This window comes from Charadrius vociferus, unplaced genomic scaffold, assembly GCF_000708025.1.
Source record: "Charadrius vociferus isolate BGI_N301 unplaced genomic scaffold, ASM70802v2 scaffold251, whole genome shotgun sequence".
Lineage (NCBI taxonomy): Eukaryota > Metazoa > Chordata > Aves > Charadriiformes > Charadriidae > Charadrius > Charadrius vociferus.
In genome coordinates, this window is record NW_009646963.1 from 1,272,514 (window position 1) to 1,298,169 (window position 25,656).

General features: G+C 41.1%; 1 protein-coding gene across 1 annotated transcript in view; it reads left to right on the forward strand.

Moving 5' to 3' along the window:
• Positions 1-10,042: 10,042 nt before the first annotated feature.
• The window catches only part of TCF20 (transcription factor 20 (AR1)), a 44,230-nt gene continuing 28,616 nt past the window's right edge, over positions 10,043-25,656 (forward strand). Inside the window, exon 1 of the mRNA XM_009895235.1 lies at positions 10,043-15,675. Coding sequence (XP_009893537.1) covers positions 10,081-15,675 — 5,595 coding nt within the window. The 5' untranslated portion in view covers positions 10,043-10,080. The remainder of the gene's footprint in view (positions 15,676-25,656) is intronic.

Below are 25,656 nucleotides of genomic sequence, written 5' to 3' on the forward strand. Positions count from 1 at the left end.
AGGAATATGTAGGCATTATGGAATGATTATATATAATCCATCATGTATGGTTTATGTTAATTGTCCCTCTTCATTTAGCCTCCTCTAGAGGGGAGGCAGGATGGAGAAAGAAACAGTGGAGTCTTCTGGTTTTGTTTTTTCTCCGATGCACAGGAACTCAAGTTTAACAGAATGATGGGGCTCATTCTCAGGGTAGTGGACCACCTAAAGCTCCCTCTGTCTTCCTTTGGAATCTTAACTAGCATTTCCAAAAATTATGCTCGGAGTGCAGCGTCTGCTACACTAATCTGTATTTATAGAGGTGTTCTTTCTTCTCTGGTGCTGAATTCATCCCTCCTCTTCGCTTTCAACTGTTGACTCTCTTCAGGATATATGCTGTAGGATACAAGATGGAATACACACAGTGTATTCCTTCATCCATCAACTTTCCAAGTGTGTCTCCATCAACAACATCAAACGCTGCCCGACACTATAACTGTGGTGATACTGAAATCTGCTGGTGGTGGATAAGGCTTTAGACCCCAGTTGTGAGAGGATCCACAGTTGTAGCTTGTTCACTTCTGTGAACTGCTTATCATTAGAGTTAATTTTGTGTCTAGTGTGGTCTGCCTACTGTTGTCATTCACTGTGCCTTTGGCTGGAGCAGCAGAACTTAGAAGCACAAAGTTAAGCATCTGCAGTTTGAAATAGCAAGGTATAGTGTCTTGTTTGTTGGTTATGGTGGCATGAGTTTATACCATATAACTTAAGACACTTAAACTGAGGTGTATTAGAAGTTTAATCACCTTATAAAATTGTCATGGAAAAGAGTCCTTCTGGAAGGCGTTCTTTGACTCCATGGGGAAGCTGGTGAGAGTCAACCAGTTTAAGTGCTTGAGGCTAAGGCTTAGTGATATGTGAATTTAAAAAAGTATGAACTTAAAGGAGTTCTCAACTGTTTGCTCCAGCGCTGCAGTGTGCTGCCTCCTCTCTGTCATAGCTGTTGGTTATGCCAGTGTAACTACAGTGGGGATGCACAATGAGATTGTTCAAGAAACTAGTCCAATCTGAAAAATCTGAAGAAAAACTACAGTACTGGTGTGGGAATGAGAGTCTTGGGGATGGGAAGGTAGAAAGGGGGAGGAAGTCCTTAGAATATTGCTGCCACTGAAGTTATCTTTTTATTGAATCACTTAAATATATGGAGTTATTTTGTATTAATCTGAACTCTGTCTCCCTGTAACTATGACTCTGGTCTTAGTCTCTCCCTGTTAGTGTCTTTTAGGAGACAACACTTAAGTTGTAGGAATGTATGTGCTTCAACTTCTGGCTCCAGCATGAGGCAGGTGCTGTGGAACCCAGAGGGTGGAGAAATGAGTAAAGTGATGTTTAGAGGATATAGGTTGTAGAAGACAAGGAGAGATTTCAGGGAAAAACAAAAATGCTTGGAAAATTTGTTTTGAGAGAAGTTCGACCACTTCTTTCTTATGTTACAAAGTAACGTTATTTTCCCCTAACATTTTATCAGTAAGTGTCATATGGCCTTGACTGTATTTTTGTCTTGAGTTCTCCATAGCAGGAGGATTTGCACCTTCCACACCCAAATTTTTCTTAAATCTGTGTCACTTTAGGGGGATGAAGTGCTAAACTGTTAGGAAGAATGATAACCTTGGCTAGTGAAACTTGAAAGTGGTATAGTACATAGCTAAATTTCTTGTGTTATCTTAAAGGAACAAAAATTATCTGTAAGAAGTTTGAAGGACATAAATTTGATTACAGCTTTTCTGCAATTGGATGCTAATTCTTTAATTTGTTAGTTTAAGTAGAACGAGGTTATATTTCTACCTGATTTTAATGTTATTGCATATAATGTAAGTAGGTGGTATTATCCTCAACAATGATTTTATCCTAATCAATGGGTTTAATTCTTGTATACAGTGTGTAACCTGTATTGTGATAATACTTGCACATAACTGATAGAGATTTTGTGTTAATTTACTTCATTTGCCTTGAGAAGTTCCCAGGAGTCTTAGTTACAGGCTCATTGCACCAGGCATTGTAAAACCGAATAAAAAGGCTTAATTGTATAGACTACATTGAATAGAAAAGAAAGACGTGTATTACAGGTAATATTAAATATGACCTAAGTATTCATCTTAGCAACTTGTAATAATTTGAGAGGCAATGCATTTAAGACTTTAAAGGCAGAGGCTAGTTTTTGGTATGAACAATTTATAAAAGTTAATTGAAAAGAATGTATTAGATTTTTTTTATCTATTTTTATGGGTTTTTTACTGCTGTATATTTCTGAGTATTTGTGGTACCAGATTCATTTCCGCAATGAAAGCAGGAGCTTGGACAGGTAGAATCTAGCAACACTGCTCGCTCTCTTCTGCTTTTCTCTTGCAATTAGTAATTGACTTCTTTTCACTGCCTTCAATTTTGTAACTGAAAGGTGAAGGTTTGGTGAGAGTTGTGATGCCTTTGCTGAACCTACTGTCTCACGTGTCTGAGGAGTTCAAGAGCAGATCAGGAGCTGTCCTGGAAATGGTTGCTCGGATTTTGCTGTATTGTGGAAAAAGACATGATGTTTGACTGTATGGAGACATTGGAGATATGGATGCTGGCGAATTTACAATAAGAGACATAAAATGAGTTGCCAGACTTTTTGGAGGGATAGTGAATTGGTTAGGATGTGCAATCAGCTGATCTGCAGCTTGGAGAAAAGAAATCAGGAGCTTAGGGTTCCGTATTACTTTCATTTTGATGGTGGGAAGCGTTGTTTGACTGTTGTGTAAGGATGAAGAGCCTTTTAAATATGAACTTTTGATTTCAAGTGCACTTCAGTAGCCATGCCACTTAAGCAGCTCCTGCTGTGTCCGTTTTGCTGGCACAGATGTTTGTGTGACGATACAGTGAACGGATCTGTCGGTTCAGAAATGGCTTTTCTGTCTTGTAGAATTGTTTCTCAGCCATATCGGTTCTCCGATCTGGCTTGCTGCTTGAGTGGCTGTGTTAGCACCATGGAGGAGGCAGGATCTCTTAAGCTATTGCATAGCAAACTGACCCTATATGTGAAAACAAAATTGTTCTTTTAATCTTTGACATAAAACGGAATCTGACTGATTTGCATAGATTGTTTTTAAAATAGCAGTATCTGTTAAAAATTTAGTTGGATAACTTTCAGCAATCGGTTGGTGGATTTTAAAAAGCTATCTAAGTGCGTCTGTGCTATCGATTGAGGCCGAGAACCAATGACATAATAATAAAATCACATAAAATTCTGCTGAACTTTGATCATCAGTTATATTTCTAGAAATACATGTTTTCATAGCACCTCAACTTTAATACCAGCTTACAACAAAATTTTGTTCTTGTCAAACTTCTACTTTCTTCATGTTTAGGAATATGAATTTAACAGTATGCTTCACTCAAAGTGCAGAGCTGAACTGGAGATGGTGTTTTAGTTCTGTTCATGTAGTGAATAAGGAGGACTTGCAGCCGCAAAAAAATCTGGTTGCGTATTTTTAATTTGGTGTTATCAAAATATTTTTTGAAAAAATTAATTCAGAAAAAGTATTTCGAGGGTAGGGGAAGAAATCAGCGGTCAAATAATATCCACATGCAAAATTCTGATTACTTTTTTGTTGTTGTTTGTTTAGATAGTGCCTTTTATTGTAGCAGTTGAATACTCTGTTCACAACTCCCCTGTGAGTTAGGAAGATGCAATGACTAAGGCTTAGTAAAATTTTCTGTGGCCACTTAACGAAATACATATATGAAATAAGAAGTGAATGTAGATCTTATCTAGCACAATAATCCCCAGAGCATTCTCCCCTCTCAACTGACAAAGCTGACTGTGTTCCTTCTGCCACGCTCATCTGTTCTTCACCCATTCTGTGAGAAACATTTTCTTAGTTGTTTGGATTTAAGCTCATACATACTGACTTTCTAAAAAGCTGTACAGATATTTTGATAAAGAAGGCACAGTGTCTCTGTGAGATGATGGAAACTAGTTACAATCCACTTGGCTAAGCTTTAATCAAAAGATTCCTCAAATGAGTTAAGTTTTTCATTGGGCAGGACAAAATTCAGAGACCAATATTAGCACTGATTTGCAAGACATGTTGCTAATATGTCTTATTATTAGACACTTAACCATGTGTAACAACTATATATGGGGTTTTTTAAGACATGATTTTTTTTTTTTGTTTTAGAGTGTAAAATTCAGTTTTCAGTGACATAGTATTCTGATTTTAACTTCAATTTTCATATACTTCCCAAGCTACTATATCTACTTCAAAAGGTTCTGGCGCTCTCAGTGAAAAATAGTTGTATACTGTTTCAACTTCGAGTGGTGTAGTAAGGCTTCTTTGATACAATAAATTATGATGTGTTGGTGAGAGTGAGATCTGAACGCAGTTTTCTCTAGAGGTGCGGCGGTGAGTAAGACAAGATCAGTTTCCTCCCATGTCTTAGATAATTCTGTTTATTCGTAGTATGCAAAAGTAACTTTTAATGGCACAGGATGTGAAACAGCTTTATAGAAAGGTATGAAGAAAATCTGTTTGCAGTTCAGGGTAACCGCAACTTTTTGAAAGAAGTGAGCAGTGAGTATTGCTTGGACAAACTGGTGACCTCTTGAAGTGCTGGCTCTGTTGGTTTACTCCCATATCACACCTAAGCTTGAAAACAAACTTTTCCAGTTTCTTTTAAAAAGGCATCAAATGTAGGAGAAATAAGTTAGATCTGTTACTTTGTTAAATGCAGTCTTAGGTTTGATGCTTCAGTTCATTTACTTGTGGCATAGCTGATTTGCCTTCTCTTCAAAGCAACAGACAGGGTATTGTTCCCCCAAAACTGAAACAAGATCAGTCTATTCCCAGCCATTTTTCAGGTGTGCAAGTAATAACTGTGTTCCTGCAGAAATGAGGATTAGCAGCTTGACCTTGGCAATGGAAACGATACTCTGTACATGGAATGCTTTTTTTTTCGTCTTATATTTCAGGCTTATTTCAGATCCTGGGGTTTGTTTACTTACAAATTATGCCATTGAGTTGCTCATACTCATGTTCTGGCTTGGTGGTGTTTTTTTGGTTGTGGATGTGCTCTGCTACTTCAGGAAAATACAGTGAGGAAGGACAAAAATAGTAATTTTTGCTTTTTGTATGGGTGGTGACTAGAAATGTCTACAGAGATGTATGTATATATCTGTTATTTGCACAGCATTTAGCAAATAGTCTACTTCAATCAGAAGCCTGGACACTCTATTAAAAAAAAACCCACTTGTTTGTGTACATTTTTTGACTACGGAAAATGCTATCTTACTGTTTGTCACCTGCCTTTAACTACATTTTCTTTCCTGATAAGCATGCTAGGAAATGAGAGGTCTTTGACAGATCACCGAAAATATATTGCATTTGACTGCTGCCTGAGACTTCTCTGCACAGATGGGTCACAGTAGTCAACCCAAATCTAAAGAAAATTTAACGAAGCAGAAAGACCTCACTTAACTCCTACAGAATTAAGTAATGCTGGTTTCATTTGCTCCTTTATAGGCTTATCATTAAGAATTAAGCATATCCCCACAGTATTTTGGGTTTTAGCTCATGTTTTTTGAGCTATCTGTCTGTAGTGATGCACTACTATGCTGGCATCAGTGTTATGTGGGAAGATCTGGGCAGCTGTCCTGTATTTGCCCAGTCTTTGATAATTGGGACAAAGAAGTTTTAGACTTACATGGATTTTAAAAAACCTAGCGCAGTATGTCACAGAAGATCACTTCACACAGTAACCTTGGTGTGGGAGGACTTATAAACCCTGTTTATCAGCAGTGGTTGGGGGCAGTCCTATATACATGCAGGAACTGTTAAAAGATGCGTACATGCTGTTGACTACCATTTAATAATCTTGCTCACAGGAGGATCAGAATGCAGTAACTCCATATTTTGAGGAACTCCTATGTTAACAAAGTTTTTCTACAAGGCTGTTTCAGACGATTAAACAAGAAACAGAATCTGCGTTGTAGATGTGCTTAAAAATAAGTTCACATGGAGAAGGTAGATTGAAAGACTGCCTTAAATAACTTCAGATGTTTCACAAATAAGTCAGAGACATGGATAAGAGGACCTACTGCTTCTCTCTATTCATGACTTATTTGCAGTGATTTTGTAAGTGAGGCTGTTTCTGTATCAGCCACACAAGCTTGTAATATGCTTCCTTTGTTCCTACCAGGTTGAAGGCAAATTTTGATTACTGGGCTATTGGGTAAGAAACATGTGTTGAAGCAGAGTAAAACTGCTTAGCCTAGTGAATGTAGTATGTAATCTAGATGGATATGCTTAGATGGCTCCGCAGCTACAGGCCATAAATACTTGAGGAGAATCATGAAGCTTTATTGAGAGAGCTGGATGCACATGTAGTGAGAGTGTAGGTGTGACATGAGTAGTGAAAGCTGTGCCAGAATCTTACCTTCCCTTTGAATAAATGGGGAAGGCTTTGGATGTTTTTGTTGTGTGTGTTGGAAAACACTATAAATGTGAGTAATTTGTGGCTGTTAATGGAGCGCTTTTTGGAGGTGGAACTTTGTCCCTTCTTCTGGGGATGGGATTACAGATGTGTACCACCATAATGGAGTTTTATGTGATTGTGTTGTAGTCTCGAGTCAGCAGCTGGTGTATTGTTCTCTTGAGTTCCTGCATGCGGAGGAATATATGCCAGCAGCAAATGTTTTCTTTAAAGGCTTCCAGTAAAAATTTGATCAAATAATTTTATTTTTTTTTTCTGTGGATCTAGGTAGACTTTAGAGGCCTCATCTGTCAATGTAGTCAAGACTTGCCCATGGAATTATTCTTGATGGTTTTGCTGAGAACATAGCACTTATATCGAAGCACTTCGCAGCGCTGTTATTATTAAGAAAGATTACTACAATAGTAATTGTAATAGTCCTGTATTTATAGTACATTAATTACAGGAAGTGTACTATATGTCTTGTTATCAATGATGTAATGGATTGAAGCACCTCCTATCTTTTATTACTTCTGTTATTAATGAAATGCCTTTTTTCTTTCTTTTTTTGGCTGCTATTCTACTGGTTGTGTTAGTCCAGTTAATCTCCTTGTGAGATACTCGAAGCAAGTGGTGTTCTGCAGAAGACGTGAAAACAGAAAGCATTTGGTTAGGGCACCAGCAGTTTAAGTTCTCCTGATGAAAACGTTATTTATTTGTCAGCACAAAATCCAAAATTAAAAAAAAAACAAATTGAAGGAGAAAAAAATGTTCTCTCTGTTTTGAGTTACCCTATATATCTTCTGGACTAAATAAATAGTATGTGATGGCATGAGATTATGGAGGACATGATTTTGTGCCTCGATTAACCTTTACTGGATCTGTATTCCTACAGGTATTTTACAGCATCTTGTACTGTTTCTGTTCCATTATGTAATTAAAATTATTCTTTTTTTTAATAGCGAGGAAGTCTTAGGAATGTTTCCTAGCATTGTTAATGTATGTTAGCAGTTTTCAAGCCTGTTAGTATTATTATAGAAGAATGACTATCATCAGTGATGGAAGTTTTTATGTGATGTAATGCAACTGAGACCTTGTTCAGACTATGCAAAGTAAGCTTTATTAAAGTCGTATTTAGAAATTAGTCTGAGATTCTGTAGAGAGACTGAGCCTGTGATGAGGATGGAAATGTTCTTCTCATGAGAAGAGGATGCAAAGCATGGGACTGCCAGGGCGTACACGCAGCCTCCATACCACATGAATGTTGCTGATTGCAGAGGCCCAAACTTTTTATCTGGAGAAGCTGCTTTCCAACATCTGCCAGTTACAGGAGATGTTCTACCTTCAGTTTGAGAACTTCCTCCTATTCCTATGTGTGTTTTCTTTCCTACTTTTTTTTTTTTTTGTCCCATTTTTCACCTTAGCAGCAGATCATGCAAAAAGGGAAAAAGAAGTTTGCATTATGTATCCCAGTTTTGAGGGCAGGAGCTTCGAACTGATGAAACATCAAAGGGAATAATTCAGAAAAGGGAGGGTTTTATACATAAGAAGCCCAAACTGGACAGATTGGTATGGTGTGGCATTCACAGAAGTGTTATACATGTGATATATGTAGTTAAAATGCTAGAAAGTGGAAGTTCAGCAGAGTAGCAGACCTCTCTTATAGTATGCCACTTAAAGTATTAGAGTATGAGATTAAAACAGCAGTAAAGTTGACTTCCTATAAGGGGAGAGACATAATTGGAAGCATCAAGAATTGGAAAGTTCCCTTCTGATTCTAATAAGTGTTTCAGTAATATGCTTGTGGACATCAAGCTGCATGAATCGGGGCCACAATACAAAGATGCCTTTGAGTTAGCAGAGAGGATTTGTGGAGACATGCATTCCTATGGGGTGTTTTTTGTGTGTGTTCTGTAGCCTGCATGCACAAACAGATAGTAGAAACCCAAATATAACTAGGATGACTTTCTGAAAGACTCAGATGGTAGAGTTAGAGCCTCCTGTATGTAATATACATATTAATTAAAAAAAAATAAATCTCGAGAGGCAGATGGGGAAAAGAACATGATACCAGACATCACCTGCATTTCCTCATTTGTATGCCTGTTTTCTTGGGACTCTGGTGATCTACTTGAACGAAATTTTCAAGTGCAAAACTAGACTTTAATTTTGAGTGGGTTCAGTTGAATGTGGCCAACAAAACGCATGGCACAAAACATGGCTAAATGAGAAAATATAATGCAGGCAAGTCTTCCAGGAAATCTCCAAGCTGAGGAGTCGGCGTTGTGTTTCCTGGAAAAATCTGAGCATTGTCTTATGATTTATTTAAAGGAAGGAGTCTCTCCAGGTGGCTTTATCCAGTTTGTTTTCAGGAAGAGAAGACCACAAGGTGTTTCAGAAATGAAATGCTTTTATCATCTGTTTATTGATTCTATTTATTTAAATTTAAAAAAGTGTATATGCATATACTTGTTCATTACCATACTCTTCTTAATGTGTCTAGTGATGTGTCAGGCTTTTACAGAGGGACTAGCCAGGGTCCCCATACAATTTTACAGCTGTGGTCCAGTCTTTGAGGATGAGTCATGATTCCACACAGTGAATGATAAATTGAAGTACATAGGAGAGCCTTGCTGAAATGCATTTACTTCGGAGTTGACTATGTAAATGTAGATGACTGTACGTGGTATTCTAAAATATATATTCTGGTTTGCAAATGTTTTCAGTTAAGTGTGATTCAAGGTAATATAAAAATCCTAAGGAATGAAGTTGTAGACCCTTTTGCTTGAATAGAGTGGACTTGTTCTGGCTTTTCATCTTTTAAAACAAAGCAGATGGGGGGGGGGAGCGGGGGGGGGAATACCGTGTGTTGTCTTGCAGTGTTGGTTTTCACCTAAAAAGTGTCACTGGAGTAGTCAGGAACAGAGCATGGAGCAGATGTCTTTGAGCACTCTAGTACCAGTTCTTTCACAAGTTCCCATAGATCCTTTTCATTGGAATATCTTGCTTTGAGCTTTGGTCAATTGTATCTTGAGTGTTTTCTAAAAGAGATCTTTCCCAGAGTGAAACATAGGCCTTAGATACCATTCCTACAGTAGATCCAAGAGTGGTTTCAGAGTGTTACGGGCTTCTCATCAGTGCATCTTTTAACATGTGGTAAAATACTTGATTACTCCCAGTACTAGCCATAGAGAATAGCTAGAGGGTGAGGACTGTTGTCCTTTGCTTTGCAAAACATTGTTGGAAGTTTGTTTCTTTAGAGGCACGTAAGCAGACCCAGTGACTGGGGAAATACTAATGCCACAAATGTGCTCCAACTGGCAGTAGGCTACTGACTTTTATTTTCTTGGAAGTGAATGATTTCTCTTAATTGCGCTACCTAGAATGTTGGAAGGTTGCAAGGAGAGGGGGTACACATTGATGTACCAGAAAGTAGGAGATAAATACTGAATTCTCATTGCTATTAAAACAGTGAAATTGAGCAGTGGTATTGGTATGACTGGGAGATGTGGATGCTACACCTTTTTTTTTCCCCTCTTTCTGTTTCTCACCCTTTAGGAGGGCTTTCGAGCTGCCGCTCTGCTGCTGAACAGCATGCAGTCTTTTCGGGAGCAAAGTAGTTACCACGGAAACCAGCAGAGCTACCCGCAGGAAGTGCACGGTTCATCCCGACTGGAAGAGTTCAGCCCCCGCCAGCAGGCCCAGATGTTCCAGAGCTTTGGAGGAGGCGCTGGCAGTGGACGTCGTGGAGCAACAGGAGCCTCTACAGCGATGCCTGGTGAGAGCTCTGGCCATCAGAGCTACCAAGGTTTCAGAAAAGAAGCAGGAGAGTTTTACTATATGGCTGCCAACAAAGATCCCGTGGCGTCAGGAGGGCAGCAGCCACCTCAGCGCAGGCCTTCTGGACCCGTACAGAGCTATGGGCCCCCTCAAGGGAGTAGCTTTGGGAGTCAGTATGGGAGTGAGGGACATGTGGGCCAGTTTCAAACACAGCACTCGACCCTTGGGGGTGTGTCCCACTATCAACAGGATTATACTGGTCCTTTTTCTCCAGGGAGTGCCCAGTATCAGCAGCAGGCTTCTAGCCAGCAGCAGCAGGTGCAGCAGCTGAGACAGCAGATTTATCAGTCTCATCAGCCTTTACCCCAGGCTTCCAGCCAGTCTGCTTCTAGCACCTCGCACTTGCAGCCCATGCAGCGTCCATCCACCCTGCCTTCCTCTGCTTCTGGGTACCAGTTACGAGTGGGTCAGTTCAGCCAACACTATCAGCCACCTTCGTCCTCTTCTTCCTCCTCTTTCCCCTCCCCACAGCGTTTTGGCCAGTCAGGACAGAATTATGATGGAAGCTACAGTGTGAATTCTGGGTCGCAGTATGAAGGCCATGCTGTGGGTTCCAATGCGCAGGCATATGGGACCCAGTCAAACTACAGTTTTCAGTCTCAACCAATGAAAAGCTTTGAGCAGTCTAAGCTGCCCCAAAGCGGGCAGCAGGGGCAGCAGCAACAGCACCCACCTCAGCACGTAATGCAGTATTCAAATGCTGCCACCAAGCTCTCTCTTCAAAGTCAAGTGGGGCAGTACAGCCAGACTGAAGTTCCTGTAAGGTCACCGATGCAGTTCCACCAAAACTTCAGTCCAATTTCTAATCCATCTCCTGCTGCATCTGTGGTTCAGTCTCCAAGCTGCAGCTCTACCCCTTCTCCACTCATGCCAGGTGGAGAAAATCTCCAGTGTGGGCAAGGCAACATGTCCATGGGTTCTAGAAACCGAATCCTGCAGATGATGCCTCAGCTTAGTCCTACACCATCTATGATGCCAAGCCCCAACGCTCATGCAGGGGGATTCAAGGGATTTGGGCTGGAAGGACTGCAGGAAAAAAGGCTCACAGATCCAGGGCTGAGTAGCCTGAGTGCTCTAAGTTCTCAGGTAGCCAATCTGCCCAATACAGTCCAGCACATGTTGCTCTCAGATGCCTTGGCACCTCAGAAAAAAAGTTCCAAAAGGTCATCCTCTTCAAAGAAGGCCGACAGCTGCACCAACTCAGAAGGCTCCTCCCAGGCAGAGGAGCAACTCAAGTCTCCCCTGGCAGAATCCCTTGATGGTGGCTGTTCCAGTAGTTCAGAGGATCATGGGGAAAGGGTGAGACAGCTGAGTGGCCAGAGCACCAGCTCAGACACCACTTACAAAGGGGGTAACTTAGAGAGGTCCAACTCCTCACCAGCACAAGGCTCTCAGAATGAGCCATCAAAACTCAGCAGCAGCCCTGCAGCTAGGGAGGATGTGGCCTCCCCTGATGAAAAGGAAGCTGTGGTGGCTGTGGAAAATGCCCCAAAAGTGAATGAAAAGGCAGTTGGGGTAATTGTCTCCCGGGAAGCCATGACAGGAAGAGTAGAAAAGTCAGGTGGGCAAGATAAACCTGCACAAGATGATGCTTCCACAGCCACTCAGGCACCAGCTAGTGCTAGTGGAGCGAAAGAAACTGGGCATGTAGGGACACAGCCAGAAACTCAAGGAGGAAGTAAAGGGAGCAAAAGTGGAGATAACACTAACCATAATGGAGAGGGGAACAGCCAGCCTGGTCATGCAGTTGTTGGGCCAAATTTTCCTGCAAGAACAGAACCTTCCAAATCTCCTGGCAGTTTAAGATACAGTTACAAGGATAACATAGCAGCTGGTATACAGAGAAATATTGGTGGCTTTCCACAGTATCCTTCTGGTCAAGAAAAAGGGGATTTTCCAGGGCACAGTGAGCGCAAAGGCCGGAATGAGAAGTTTCCTAGCCTTCTACAGGAGGTCTTACAGGGGTACCACCATCATCCAGACAGAAGGTATTCGAGGAATGCGCAGGAGCATTCTGGGATGGCTGGGAGTTTGGAGGGAGCCATGAGGCCCAATATCTTAATTAGTCAAACCAATGAATTGACCAACAGAGGCCTCTTAAATAAAAGCATGGGGTCTCTCCTGGAGGGCCCTCACTGGGGTCCCTGGGATAGGAAATCCAGCAGTGCAGCTCCTGACATGAAGCAGATAAATCTAGCTGATTACCCTATTGCTAGAAAGTTTGATGTGGAGTCTCAGTCTTCTGCCCATGAAGGGGGAGCGCTCTCAGAGAGGAGATCAGTGATCTGTGACATATCTCCATTAAGGCAACTTGTCAGAGATCCTGGCCCTCACCCAATGGGGCACATGGGTCCTGAGGCCAGAAGTGGAAGGAGTGAACGTCTTGCCCCTGGTTTGAGCCAGTCAGTAATACTCCCTGGTGGTTTAGTATCCATGGAAACAAAGATGAAAGCTCACAGTGGGCAAATAAAAGAAGAAGATTTTGAACAGTCAAAGAGCTCAGCTAGTCTCAATAATAAAAAAACAGGAGACCATTGTCATCCTGCTGGCATCAAGCATGAATCTTTCCGAGGCAATGCTAGCCCTGGAGCTGCAGTCTCCGATGCTGCTCCAGACTACATTCCCCAGCAGGACAGCAGATCAACACAGATGAGACGAGGACCTGGCAGAACTGGAAGCAGCAGGGGTAAATCACCTTCTCAATTTCAGGATCTTGCTGATAAGCTGAAAATGTCACCAGGCAGAAGCAGAGGCCCAGGGACAGATCTGCATCACATGAACCCACACATGACACTATCTGAAAGAGTTAACAGGGGTTCCTTGCATTCAGCTTACCCTCAGAATTCAGAAGGCCCATCTTTGGCTTCAGCATATCACACAAATGCTAGGCCTCATGCTTTCGGTGACCCTAACCAGAGCTTAAATTCCCAGTATCATTACAAGAGACAGATATACCAGCAACAGCAAGAAGAATACAAAGATTGGGCAAGTAGCACTGCTCAGGGTGTCATTGCTGCAGCTCAGCACAGGCAGGAAGGAGCAAGGAAGAGCCCAAGACAACAGCAGTTTCTGGAAAGAGTAAGGAGTCCCTTAAAAAATGACAAGGATGGAATGATGTACCTTCAAGGCAGCTCTTACCATGATACTGGAAGCCAGGAAGCTGGACGCTGCGTTATGGGGAGTGATGGTACTCAGAGCAAATGCACCGAACTGAAACATAGCAACCAGAAGTTGCAGCATCACGAATCTGGTTGGGACCTCTCTCGGCAAACTTCTCCTGCCAAAAGCAGTGGCCCTCTTGGAGCAGCCAACCAAAAAAGATTTTGCCCTCAAGAAAGCGATGGGCATCGAAGAGATGAATCTACAGATTTGCCCAAGCCTAGTAATGCCATGCTCAGGCTCCCTGGCCAGGAAGACCAGTCTCCTCAAAATCCACTAATTATGAGGAGGAGAGTCCGTTCTTTCATCTCACCTATCCCTACCAAAAGACAGCCACAGGATATGAAGAACAGCGGCAGTGAAGATAAGGGGCGACTGATGACTTCAGCAAAAGAAGGAGCTGATAAAACATACAACTCCTATGCCCATTCATCTCAAAGCCAAGACGTTGGCAAGTCAGTTGGAAAGGGAGATTCCTTCAAGGACCTGCCAAGTCCTGATAATAGGAATTGCCCTGCTGTTTCCCTTACAAGCCCGGCTAAGACCAAAATATTGCCCCCAAGAAAGGGGCGAGGATTAAAACTGGAAGCTATTGTTCAAAAAATTACATCTCCCAATATTAGGAGAAGCGTTTCTGCAAACAGTGCTGAAACTGGTGCAGATACTGTCACTCTCGATGACATCCTGTCCCTTAAGAGTGGACCTGAAGGAGGAAATGTGGCTGGACATGGACCAGAGGCTGAGAAGAGGAAAGGAGAGATGTCAGATCAAGTTGGGCCTGCAAGCCAGGATGCAACTGGTGAAATAACTCTTCCAAGAGCTTCAGAAGAGTGGCAAAGCAGTGAGGATGATAAAACCAAGAAAGAGGTCCCTGAAACTGCCAGTGTTGGTAAAGAAGGAGCAGGATCCAGTGCAGCAGCACCACCTTCTCAGAAGTCAGGTGGTCAGGGAAGGTCTGATGGATCTGTAAGTGGAGCTGGTACTCTGACCTTTTCTGACTCAAAAACAATTTCTCCTTCCAGTGTGTTTACTTCTGAACCAAATCCAAAGTCTGAGGAAAAAGATGGAGATGTGACAAACATTTCACCCAAGCCAGATGGTTTCCCTCCAAAGGGATATTTTCCCTCTGGAAAGAAAAAGGGGAGGCCAATTGGGAGTGTGAACAAGCAGAAAAAGCAGCAGCAGCAGCAGCAGCCACTGCCACCACCCCCCCCACCCCAGCCAGTACCTTCACAGTGTTCAGAAGGGGTAGGTGGTGGTGAGCCAAAGCCGAAGAGGCAAAGGAGAGAGAGGCGAAAACCTGCAGCACAGCCACGGAAGCGGAAGCCTAGACGGGCTGCTCCAATTGTGGAGCCTCAAGAACCAGAGATCAAGCTTAAATATGCTACCCAGTCTGTAGATAAAACTGACTCCAAGAATAAGTCCTTTTTCCCTTATATTCATGTGGTAAACAAGTGTGAATTAGGCGCTGTGTGCACAATCATTAATGCGGAGGAAGAGGAGCAGAACAAATTGGTGAGGGGCCGGAAAGGACAGCGGTCTTCAACACCCCCTCCTAGCAATGCGGAGAGCAAAGTGCTGCCGACCTCAACTTTCATGCTGCAGGGCCCTGTAGTAACAGAGTCTTCTGTCTTGGGGCATCTGGTTTGCTGCCTGTGTGGCAAATGGGCCAGCTATCGTAATATGGGTGACCTCTTTGGTCCTTTCTACCCCCAGGATTACGCAGCCACCTTGCCCAAGAACCCGCCTCCAAAGAGGGCCACAGAAATGCAGAGCAAGGTCAAGGTACGGCACAAAAGTGCTTCTAATGGTTCCAAGACAGATACAGAAGAGGAGGAGGAACAGCAACAACAGAAGGAACAAAGAAGCCTAGCTGCTCATCCCCGCTTTAAGAGGCGGCACCGCTCTGAGGACTGTAGTGGAGCCTCTCGGTCACTTTCAAGGGGAGCTTCGTGTAAAAAAGCAACCACTGACGGTGGCAGTGGTGGTGAAAAGACTCCTTTGGACTCAAAACCCTCTATGCCCACTTCAGAAGGTGGCACTGAGCTGGAGTTACAAATTCCTGAACTACCTCTTGACAGCAATGAATTTTGGGTCCATGAGGGTTGTATTCTCTGGGCCAATGGGATCTACCTGGTCTGTGGCAGGCTCTATGGGCTGCAGGAAGCTGTGGAGATCGCAAGAGAGATGGTGAGTACCTAACCTTGCTATACAAAATTATTTGTTTTCATTTGCAGTATGTATACCATTTGGAATACCATTTTTCTTTGTTCTTCTTTCATGTCTTAAGCAGTCATCTTTCATCTTAAATCTGTAATGATGTCCTTTTGATGACCTCATTTAGATCTCTGCCTCACCTGATCAGACAGATTTTTCAGGCATCAAAAAGCTGGATGCTTGTTACCTACTAGAAGTTTTGGATGTCCAAAAGTTTTGTCGTGACTACAGTGATCTCTTCTTATCTTTATTCTGTCCTTTTAGATATTTAATATTCTCTTGGGCTCCTCTTGGAGTCATACAGTGCAAGGACAAGTGGCAGCAGACACAAATTGCAACAAATTCCTATTCAATATTAGGCAAAAAAATTCACAGTGAGGGTGGTCAAACATTGGATTGAGGGAGGGGGGAATGACAGAGAAGCTGTGGAATATCAGTTCTTGGAGGTGCACAAATGTGACTGAGCAAGGCCCTATGCAATCCACTTAACCTCTGAAGTTGGATCTAGCTTCAAAGTTGGCTCTGCTTTGACCCCCCTCGGCAGGGGTCCCTTCCAACTTAAGTTATTCTGTGGCTGCAATACATATTACACAACTGTGGGAGAATTTGCAGTCCTTACAAAATAAGGTGGATAGAGTAGAAGCGCACAGGGGTCTGTAAGCTTTAAGTGAAACGTGGATGGGTTTAATATTGATGAATTCAGTATGAATTATACCATAAGGCATACTGATAACTGACATTCTCCAAAGTGGGGGTATATAATGAGTGAGAAGACATATGTAAAATTAAAGCAGGGACAAAGGGAGAACTTTATTCACAACCACCTGGTTGTGGATGGAGACACTCGCTATTCTTGATTTTGAGACATAAGCTGACACTTAAAACCTACAGTTAATGTGGCTTTCTTTGCCATCATCAGTATGCTGCATCCCTTTATTTATGGTTACCTTTTGCATTCTGCTTTCTGTCCTCGGCCAGACTGTGGAAGAGGCACTAGACTACTTTTTCCTGTTGCCTACATTTTCTTCCTTTTGTAAACAGTGTTGGGATCCAGTTTTTATCTTCTCTTCATTCTGTATTGTTACATACAGTGTGCTCGTTTCCTCCCCGTGGGCCTTCAGGTTTGATTCCTGTCTTGTTCTCCATTTTCACTCACTGTTCTTTGACAGTAATTACATGCTTCTTTGCCCTAACTTGATTTGGCCTGCATTCTTTTTTCTAGCCTCTCATTAAACAAAGTCAGTTAATTTCATTTGGTTTTCATCGAGCCATGCCTGCGTGCTTGTTCTGATGCAACTGCTGAATTTCTTATCTCTAATAATTGCAAGGTTTCTTTTGGGATCTCCACGACCGTTTGGATTCTACTTGCAATGTGACCGTGCTTTCATATGTCTTGTAGTTCACCAATATTTTGAATTTGGATCGCTCCAGCCTGATTTTTGCTTTTTCCTGTTTTCAGGGCCTGTCTTTCGTGTATGATGCTTGTTCTCCCAATAGCAAATGCCTTCTCTGCATGTTCTTGAACCACTTGAGTTGTCCTCCAGCAATACTTTTTGTGTTCCTGTGCCTGCAAAGGGGGTATGCACGGCAGAAATGTGCTATGCTAATAGGCTCTAATCAAACTTGACAAATAGTAGCCCATTATCCACAACATTTTTATGTGTTTTGCATGTTTGACATCTAGTTTTTCCTCTGCGTGGCATCTTGATGACTTTCTGACAGAATACACTTTGGCTTACCATTTATCACTTTCCTCCAACAGTTATGATCATCTCCTTGTCACAAATAGAAATTTTTTTCTCCTCTTCTTAACCCTTTCATCTGCCCTTATGGCACCATACAAGAACATCTCCTTCTCTCCCTTGAACCTCTTGTCCTTTCTCTCTACCTCTTTCCTTTAATCACTTGTTCAACTCCTAGCTTTTCTTTTCCCTCATAGTACCTGTAGATGTGTTTCCCTATTTAAAAAAAAAAAAAAAAAACAAAAAAAAAAACCCCAAGTGTTCAAAACGCCTGTGGCCTCTCTTGCCTTTGCAACTACCTCTTAATTTCCTTTCACTTTTTTCATCTCAAAATTCTTTGAGTGCATTGTCCGGGGCTCTTGTCCTCCAATGAGGCTTCAATTGCGCTCTACTGCAATTGTAATGAGTGTTTACAGTGATCTTTTCCTAGCTAAGGTTCAGATCCAGTACTTCATTTTCCTTTTCTCTGTCAGCTACATTTGTCACTATCAGCTGTGCTGCTGTTGAAGTGTTGTTCCACTGTTGTCTCCCGTCTGTGTCCTCTTTTGATTACTGCCTGCCTTTCCACTATTTTTGCAGAGGCCGTTGTTCATTACTCCCAGGCTTTTTTTTGTGGGGGATTCACTGAAGTTCCGCTTGTGCTTTCCTTCACTTTATCCTGGAATACCATTCCTTTGGGTAGCTTTTGGTAACCTGGTCACTTGTTTTCAGAGTCTTGTAGAGCTTTCTTTTTACTCCAGGTTCATGTTCTTCTGCCAGAAACTTAAAAACTATTCTTGAATTCATGGTGAGTTCTCAGACTCTCACTTCAAAATGTGGCTTTTAATCTACATCATCCTTAATCCATCATCTGCCATCTTGTTCTGGTTTTCTTGTCACTCAGATTCACGATCTCCTAACTTGATTTTAAAATTATTTCTTCCTAATCCTTCCTATTTAAGGCTGTAAGAAATACCGCTTACTTTTCTGTGTATGAGAAGTAATACGTAGCTTTTCAGTGCTCTCCACTGTTCTGTCTGGGTCCATTTTTAATCTAGTTATAAGGTCCTGAACTTCCAGAGGCAGGCACCATTTTCTTGTGTGTGCTTTGTTTTGTTATGTCATGTCTTATAGAAACACAGTAACAGGCGTCCTAGTTGCATACTGGGCTCTTCTGCATTACATCCATAAGAGTAATGCATCTTCCTCTTTCACCTCTGTCACAAATAATGGAATACATTTTCTCGTAGCATTGTTTTTTCCTCAACCTTTTTATCCTATTGTAGCAAATTGCAATGCTATATTCTTCTCTAGAAGCAGTATGTCCTCCCCCTCTTCAGTTAGGAGAGGGTTGCGTGTAACACGGAGATGGCAGTCAGGGTATTCAGAGGTGTACCTGCCAGGAGCCATCCCCAGGCAGTGGAAAGGCTCTGTTGAACTAGACTCTTTTGCCCTGCTGCCTGAGGATAGCCTTCTGGCTCAGACAGATGATTTCCTATGCTTGTTGCATATGCTCTTTCTTTCCCTCTTCCTTGCTTTGCAAGTGCGTTTTGGTTTTGTTCCTGCTGACATGCAGTTCATCAGTGTTAGTGTCCTGAAAAAGCAGATGTGCACTATGGAGCTGCTTGCTAGCAGGGGAGAGTAGACAGAGTGTGTGCAAAAGCATGCAGGAGTCTAGGTCTTAAATTTGGTCTACGGTAAGGAAAGACATTAGTTTATGGCATATGAAGGGTTGCGAGTTTGGAAGCGAATAATTCATGTATGTAACACACTCTGTGCAAATGAAATACTGCCATAATTCAAAATCTGTGTAAACTGTTTGTAGTACCCACAAAGGGCAAATGTGCACCAAATTTAAACTGAATCCGTACCATTAAATGACTTGAAGCATTTTCTTTAGAGATCTGGCTCTATTGTTGCTGCTTACGCAGCATCCTAGTGTAGAAATAAGGAACTTAAACTTCTAGTCCAAGGCTGTAACCCATCAAACCATAATGTAGAGATGGCATAATTAACCCACCAGACATTTCTTCTTCTCACACAAACTCACCAGTTTTTTTCTCAGGTGGAATCTTTATTATAGATTCCCCCCCCAACACCTGTTTCTTGTTTGCCTTCCAGAATTAGGAAGGAATTTGAAGCATTTTTCTTGCTATGTTAAGTTTTCTGTTCCGTACATAAATAAATGTCTTATTGCAGTTTTTTGAGAACAGCCCCATAGTTGGTTTCAAGGAAGGCTTAGAGTGTATGTGAGGTTGCTTAAAGATAGTCTTGTACCAGATGCTTTAGAAGAATTTGAGATGAGAAGGTATTGTCTTAAAAAGGTTTATCAACCTGTGAAGTGACTCTCCTGAGCTTTGAGTTTTCCTTAAAGTCTGATTTTGCCCTAGACTGAAAATAGTGTGAATGTATTAACTTCTAAGCAGCAATCCAGCTGGTTTCCAAAGTGCTAGAATCTGCTTTTCTTGAAGGCAAAAAGGTGTTCCTCTTGCTCTGGCCACCCTGGAGGGCTTCTTGGTTCTGAGAATGTGAATAGCTGATCAGGTGAATTGGGCTGCTTCAGATGCAGAATGGCTTAATTCTTCTCTTTATTTTGATTTTCAAAGTAGATACCCTAGTAGATGGACCTACCTGCCAAGTAGTCTGTCTTTCTCTCTTAAACTGCTTATTAAACCGTAGTAAGGGTGCTAACTGGCCTTCTTGCAGTTGGACATTCTTTGTTCCAAGGCTAATGAAATCTTGAACTGAAAAAATGCCATCTCCAAAGTGCTGCATGATCCTGTTGCCTATAGAATGCTTTCTTTCAAATATTGAAGGTCACCGTGTTTTGGACTAGGTAAAGCAGATTATAAGTGATTTGGGATAATATCTTTGCTTTATGATACTAGGAATCTTACAGCAGGTATTTCTGTAGCAGGTTTGAAAATACATCCATATTCTTCCTCTGGAAATTTTTTGGTCTCTCTTCTTACAGTCATGTTAACTATTTCTTTGCATTTATAGATTTGGAAAACTAACAGTTGTATGCAGTTTGCTGTAAATACCTGTAAGGAAACAGTTTCCTACCTTGTTTATCTTCTCATTGTTTTCCTATTCATGAGAAACTCATTTTCATGCAAGATGAAATCTTGGTTACCTTTGAAACTGGCAAAATTATGAAGTCACTTTGGTAGTTGTCAGCAGATTTAGTGTTCAAAAGAATTAATGGTCTTTATTCTCAGTATTAAATTTAAGAAGCTGTAACTGAAGAGAACAACAATGCAGAGAACATTCTTTGTGTTAGGTTGAGTTGCAGAATCTGAGAAGATAGTTCTACTATTGTTTTCTAAAAAGCTGTTCACTAGGAGGTGGTATGTTGTTTCTTGGAAATTTTTTTATAAAACACTTGTTTGTTTTGTTTTGTTTTTAAAAGGCAGATGATCTGGCTTAGCACAGGTATTACTTCTGTGTTTTTTGGGGGGTTGTGGGTGTCTTTCTTCCCTGCTACCCCCCTGTCAGGATTGACCTTGCTGAAGGTAAATCTAGCCCTTGTTTCTGCTGACAGTGCTCTGTGAAAGGAAAACTTGTTTATCCCCCTTTTAAAGATCTCTTTTAAAAGGTCTAAAGAATTTAATGCTTTTCTCATCAATCTCTGCTTCTTTCCCAGCTTGAGAAATCTTTTAATCCTTATACATGGAAAGAAGTCCCTGGAACCTCTTTCCTTTGTTGCTTCTTATTGAAAGGATCATCTTGGGTTTCAGTCAGGAGAACTTCAGAGTAACAAGCAGTGAAGGGTAAAATCTGTCCATCATCTACAGTATAATGGAAGCAGATTCTGGGCTTTCTCTCACCAGTCTGGAATTTTGTCTGTCCGACTCTCAATGGATTATCTTTCAAAGCCTGCTGCTTACCTGAAGAGGAGAAATCTACCTGCTTTAGGACTGTTAAGAAGCCTGTTCAGAAGGTCAGACTGACTTCGGAGAAAGTTCTTAAAAACTACATATGGGCTCACAGAAGTTCAGAACCTAAACGAATGTCTCTTTCTTTGCAGATTGATACTTAAATATTTGAATTTTTCATGACTGTTGAGTGTACCTTTGTTAGTTGGTGGGGCTGGAGACAGGTTTACACATGCTATCCAGATTTCACGGGGAACAACTTCTGGTTTCACACAGAAAAGCTATCCTTGACCACTTAAGACTCCTGCTAGTTGATCTCCCAGAATATCTTATCTGTGGAAATCCATACCATAGAGGAAATAAGGATTGCCTATCTGTACTATTTTGTTTATTCTGTTGCTTTCATAGAACCCTTCTCTTCTGTTTACTATTCTGGATCCTAGCTTTAAATTGGGTAAAGAAAGATACCTAGAGGGATCACTAGGAATTAAGCTATTTATGCCCTTAGATTTGGGAAATCAAAGCCTAACAAAAATGCTCCTACACGCTGTAAGTAATTGCTTATAAAAGGTTCCTAACTGTGTGGCTAATCAAATGCCTAAGCTAGGGACTCGGTATGAACTGAGAAAATTGTGGAAGGTTAACTACCTCTGGCAAAACAAAGCAAAACAGTTTCTAGCCCCAGAAACCTGAGTAGTGTAGCACCATGAGTCTGAAGGTGTCAGCTTATTCTGAATGTCTCATTTGGCACAGGTGTGCTTTGTTATCCCTAAGCCAGGCTAGGAGTGAGTTACTGTCAAGAGGGGTGATCCTACTTTATCCTCTTTGCAAGCTGCTTGCTCCCACTGTTTCCCTTGTGCTATATCTACCAACTCTGCATTTGCACAGTGGGTTGATTTTTAGCTAGCTAATCCATCAGAAGACTAGCCTGGAGTGGGGGATCTTGGTGCCAGATCAGCCGTCTGAATCTGCTTACTCTCTGAACCATGTTTGCTGCGTCTGACAGGGAGGGCCCTTTCCAAGGATAGTTATAGCCCTTAGATCAAGTTAGCTGTAACACAAAATTGTGCCCAGGTGACACCACCACTTGTGTTTTAGGCCCACAGTGCCACTGTTTCTAAGCGTTGGGAGATGAGTGCTGACCTTTTATTCATTATCATCCTTTTCAGAGAAGAAAAATGTGCAGAACCTGACATATTTTTTCCTTCTCTCTCTTTTTTTCTCCCCCCCCAGCCCCCCTCCAAAAAGGCCCTCAAGTAAAGTTCTACAGTCAGGTCAGGGTTCAGCTGAAATAATAATCTGCTGCTTCAAAGACCACATGCCTGACAAACACAGGAAGGAGAACCTGTGTTTCTTACACCCAGACCTGTAATAGTAGGGGGAAATTTCCAAAGTAGGAAGAAGCGACACTGGAGCTTGTTAATTTTTCACTGTGGAGAAAGAGAAACCAGTAACAGATATAAAACCTGCCTGTTAGCAGTGGTTGAACAAAGGGTGTATTGAGAACATTGTCTGCTTATTTTTATCTCTGGCAACAGCTTTTCGTATGCTTTAACCCCTCAGTGAGGATTGCCACAGAATCTCGAGGCACCTCCTACAATTACCCTTAAAGTAGTTGAGTTCTTGGTTTTCATTGATGGACTGTGTCCAAACACCTAGTTGCCTGAGCTGGAAACGTGCTCTTTCTTGAAAACAGTACTTAGTACAATTTGTTTAACGTTCGTTTTCATTCCTTAGGAAATGGTAGCATCTTTTGTAACACTGCGGAAGAATATTAAAGTAAGGAAGCATGAAATTTTGGGTGGAGAAGAAATTCTGAAGGACAGGCTAAATAATGAACTTCAGATTCGGTTTTCTCAGAAAGGCATTGCCATCTGCCGTGCTACTGAAACTCTCTGTGCTGTCATGACTCCTGGTCTGTAAGAGTATGCTGCCACAGAGTTGAGAACGTGGTAGGAGCCCCTGTTGTATCTCGGTTCATTGCCTTCCTCTGGTAGGGACCTAGAAGTGTGAGTGACTAGCACTACAGCACTTTGTAGCTCACAGCAGCTCTGTATATTGGTATCGCAAACCTCAAACACCAAAAAGGTGAGCAGGCAGAGTCCACATCTGCATTTCTGATGCATATATTTCAATATCTTGAGTGATTGGAAGCTGTTAATTTACATTTGTGAAATGAAGCTGGCTTTCCTTGGCTTTATTGGGAGTAGAAATTGGGTAAGACTGGTGCAGCTTATTGGTGATCATGGATTGCAGATGACAGAAAATACAGTTTAGTTGAGGTCTCATACATAAAGATGACACTGGCAAAAGAGGAAAGATTTCTCCAGTATTGACCTTCTGTATGGGGACAGAGAGAAGATGAAGCGGAAGTAATTTCTGTGCATCTTTATTAGCAGACTTCTTTGCCATTAGTTTATCCCGAAGTATGAGCATTATGTCTGCACTTGCATGTGGTTTTATATTTTACTGTTTGTCTAGCATGTGGAGTGAAGAAAGCGGAAAATAGATTTTCTGACAATAGAGCGTTGGGAAAGAATAGGATGTTTAACCACTTACGTTAGTTGTAGCCAGGAGCATTGGAAACTTGTGTGTAAAAAGGAGCTTGTTCATGCCACAGTTGAGGCCTTTCTATAAAGCATCAGGAATCCTTGAAATCTATGTATAATTTTCATTTAAAAAATGCATTTAAGTAACTTTGAATTTATAAGAAGCTCTTCCAAATGGGAATGGGGCCTTCTCTGTGCAGGAGATTTCTAAACAGAGCTTTAGAGCTTTTTGTGTGGCTATCCACAAGCTCACACAATCCTTTTTGTAAGATTTAAGTTGCTTGTTACTGTAGAGATGCCAAACTCTTGCTAAATTCTCAATAGCAAGTGAATACAATCCATTTATGTGTCATCTTAGCTTGAATCTTTTTAAGCTGTGCTGGCAAAAAGGTTGTTAAGATTCCCAAAAACGGGGGAGGAGGGTGGTTATGCTGTTTGTGTTTTGTTAACTTAAACTGAACTAAGTATTTTAACTTAGACTAATTCCAGATGATAGTCACTTGAGCTGTATCCCCTTAACTTCATTAGAAGAATGATACTAACAAATACGCGTTGAAGGACATTCAAGAAATTCAGAATTTTATTCTGCTCCATGCCTCTGAGTTTAGATGGCCTATATTTGATTACAGCCAGGCAAAAATGCAAACCTTAAAAAATATTTTCCCTGATTTTGGAAAAATTATCATTTCTTAATCTTTCTTTGCTTGTTCAGTTTGATAAGAGGTTAATTTCTGGAGGTAAGAATTCATGATTTTCTGTTATATAATATTATATGGATTATTAGAATTACATTCTTATCTTTTGTAAGACTTTTTAAATAATGAAAATTACAGTTTCTCCATTTTATTTGAAAATAAACATTATCCTGAATCCTTTAATCATTGAATAAGCAAAAATAATGCTTCAACTGTACTAATGTTCTACCATTCATAATAAGACATCTCTTCAAACAGTGCAATGCAAACCAAGTTCATAAGCATAGTGCTTTCTGCAGGAGGCAGACTGAGACACTTACTGCTGGTAGTGTGAGGTTTTTTTAAGAAATACAATATAGAAAGCAGTTTTTAAACTTTTCTTTTGAAAGTAAATTTTCATCTATCTGCCCACTACAAACCTAGTTATATAACCCCGATATCTTTTTTTAATTAGAGAAATATGTTCTGAGAGGTTAGATTAATTTCTCTAAATTTAGAAAGATGAGTAGAAATCAAACTGAAGTATGATGAGTATTCATGTAATAATTTTAGAAACTACAGCAAAATTAAAACTCAGGTTTTTTGCCTTGAAGAATGTTACTCTGCAGATACAAGAATTGGAGAAAAGAGGTTCAGTCTGTGCTACACACTTTGCCTGAGGTTATGGAAGAAGCTAGGAACAGAGTTTGAGTTCCCTGAATCTTAAAACCATCGTTTTCAGCTAATCTAAACTATGCTATGCTTACTATGTTGTGCTCTGGGTAGGTTTTCTTTCTTTCTTGACAGAGAAAATATTTTTCAAACAATTTCATACACTTAGGTGGGCTCTGTGTGAAGTATAGGATAGTCTTCACAGATAGAGCACTTTGGAAAAAAAAAATTATTAATGAACGTTCATTGTTACGGATTGGATCTCAGCCAGCTGCTTAGTGATTAAAGTTTAATTGCATGATGATTAGTTTTCATTAGTAAGCAATTAGCATTTAACAGCAGTCTTGTATTGCTAAAGCTATGGGTGAGCGTAAGTGGTTTGAGCCATGTTGAGAAGTTATGTAGCTGGAGGTGTGGGCACAAAGTTGTTTGGGGAATGTGGGGATGGGAATTCTGATGT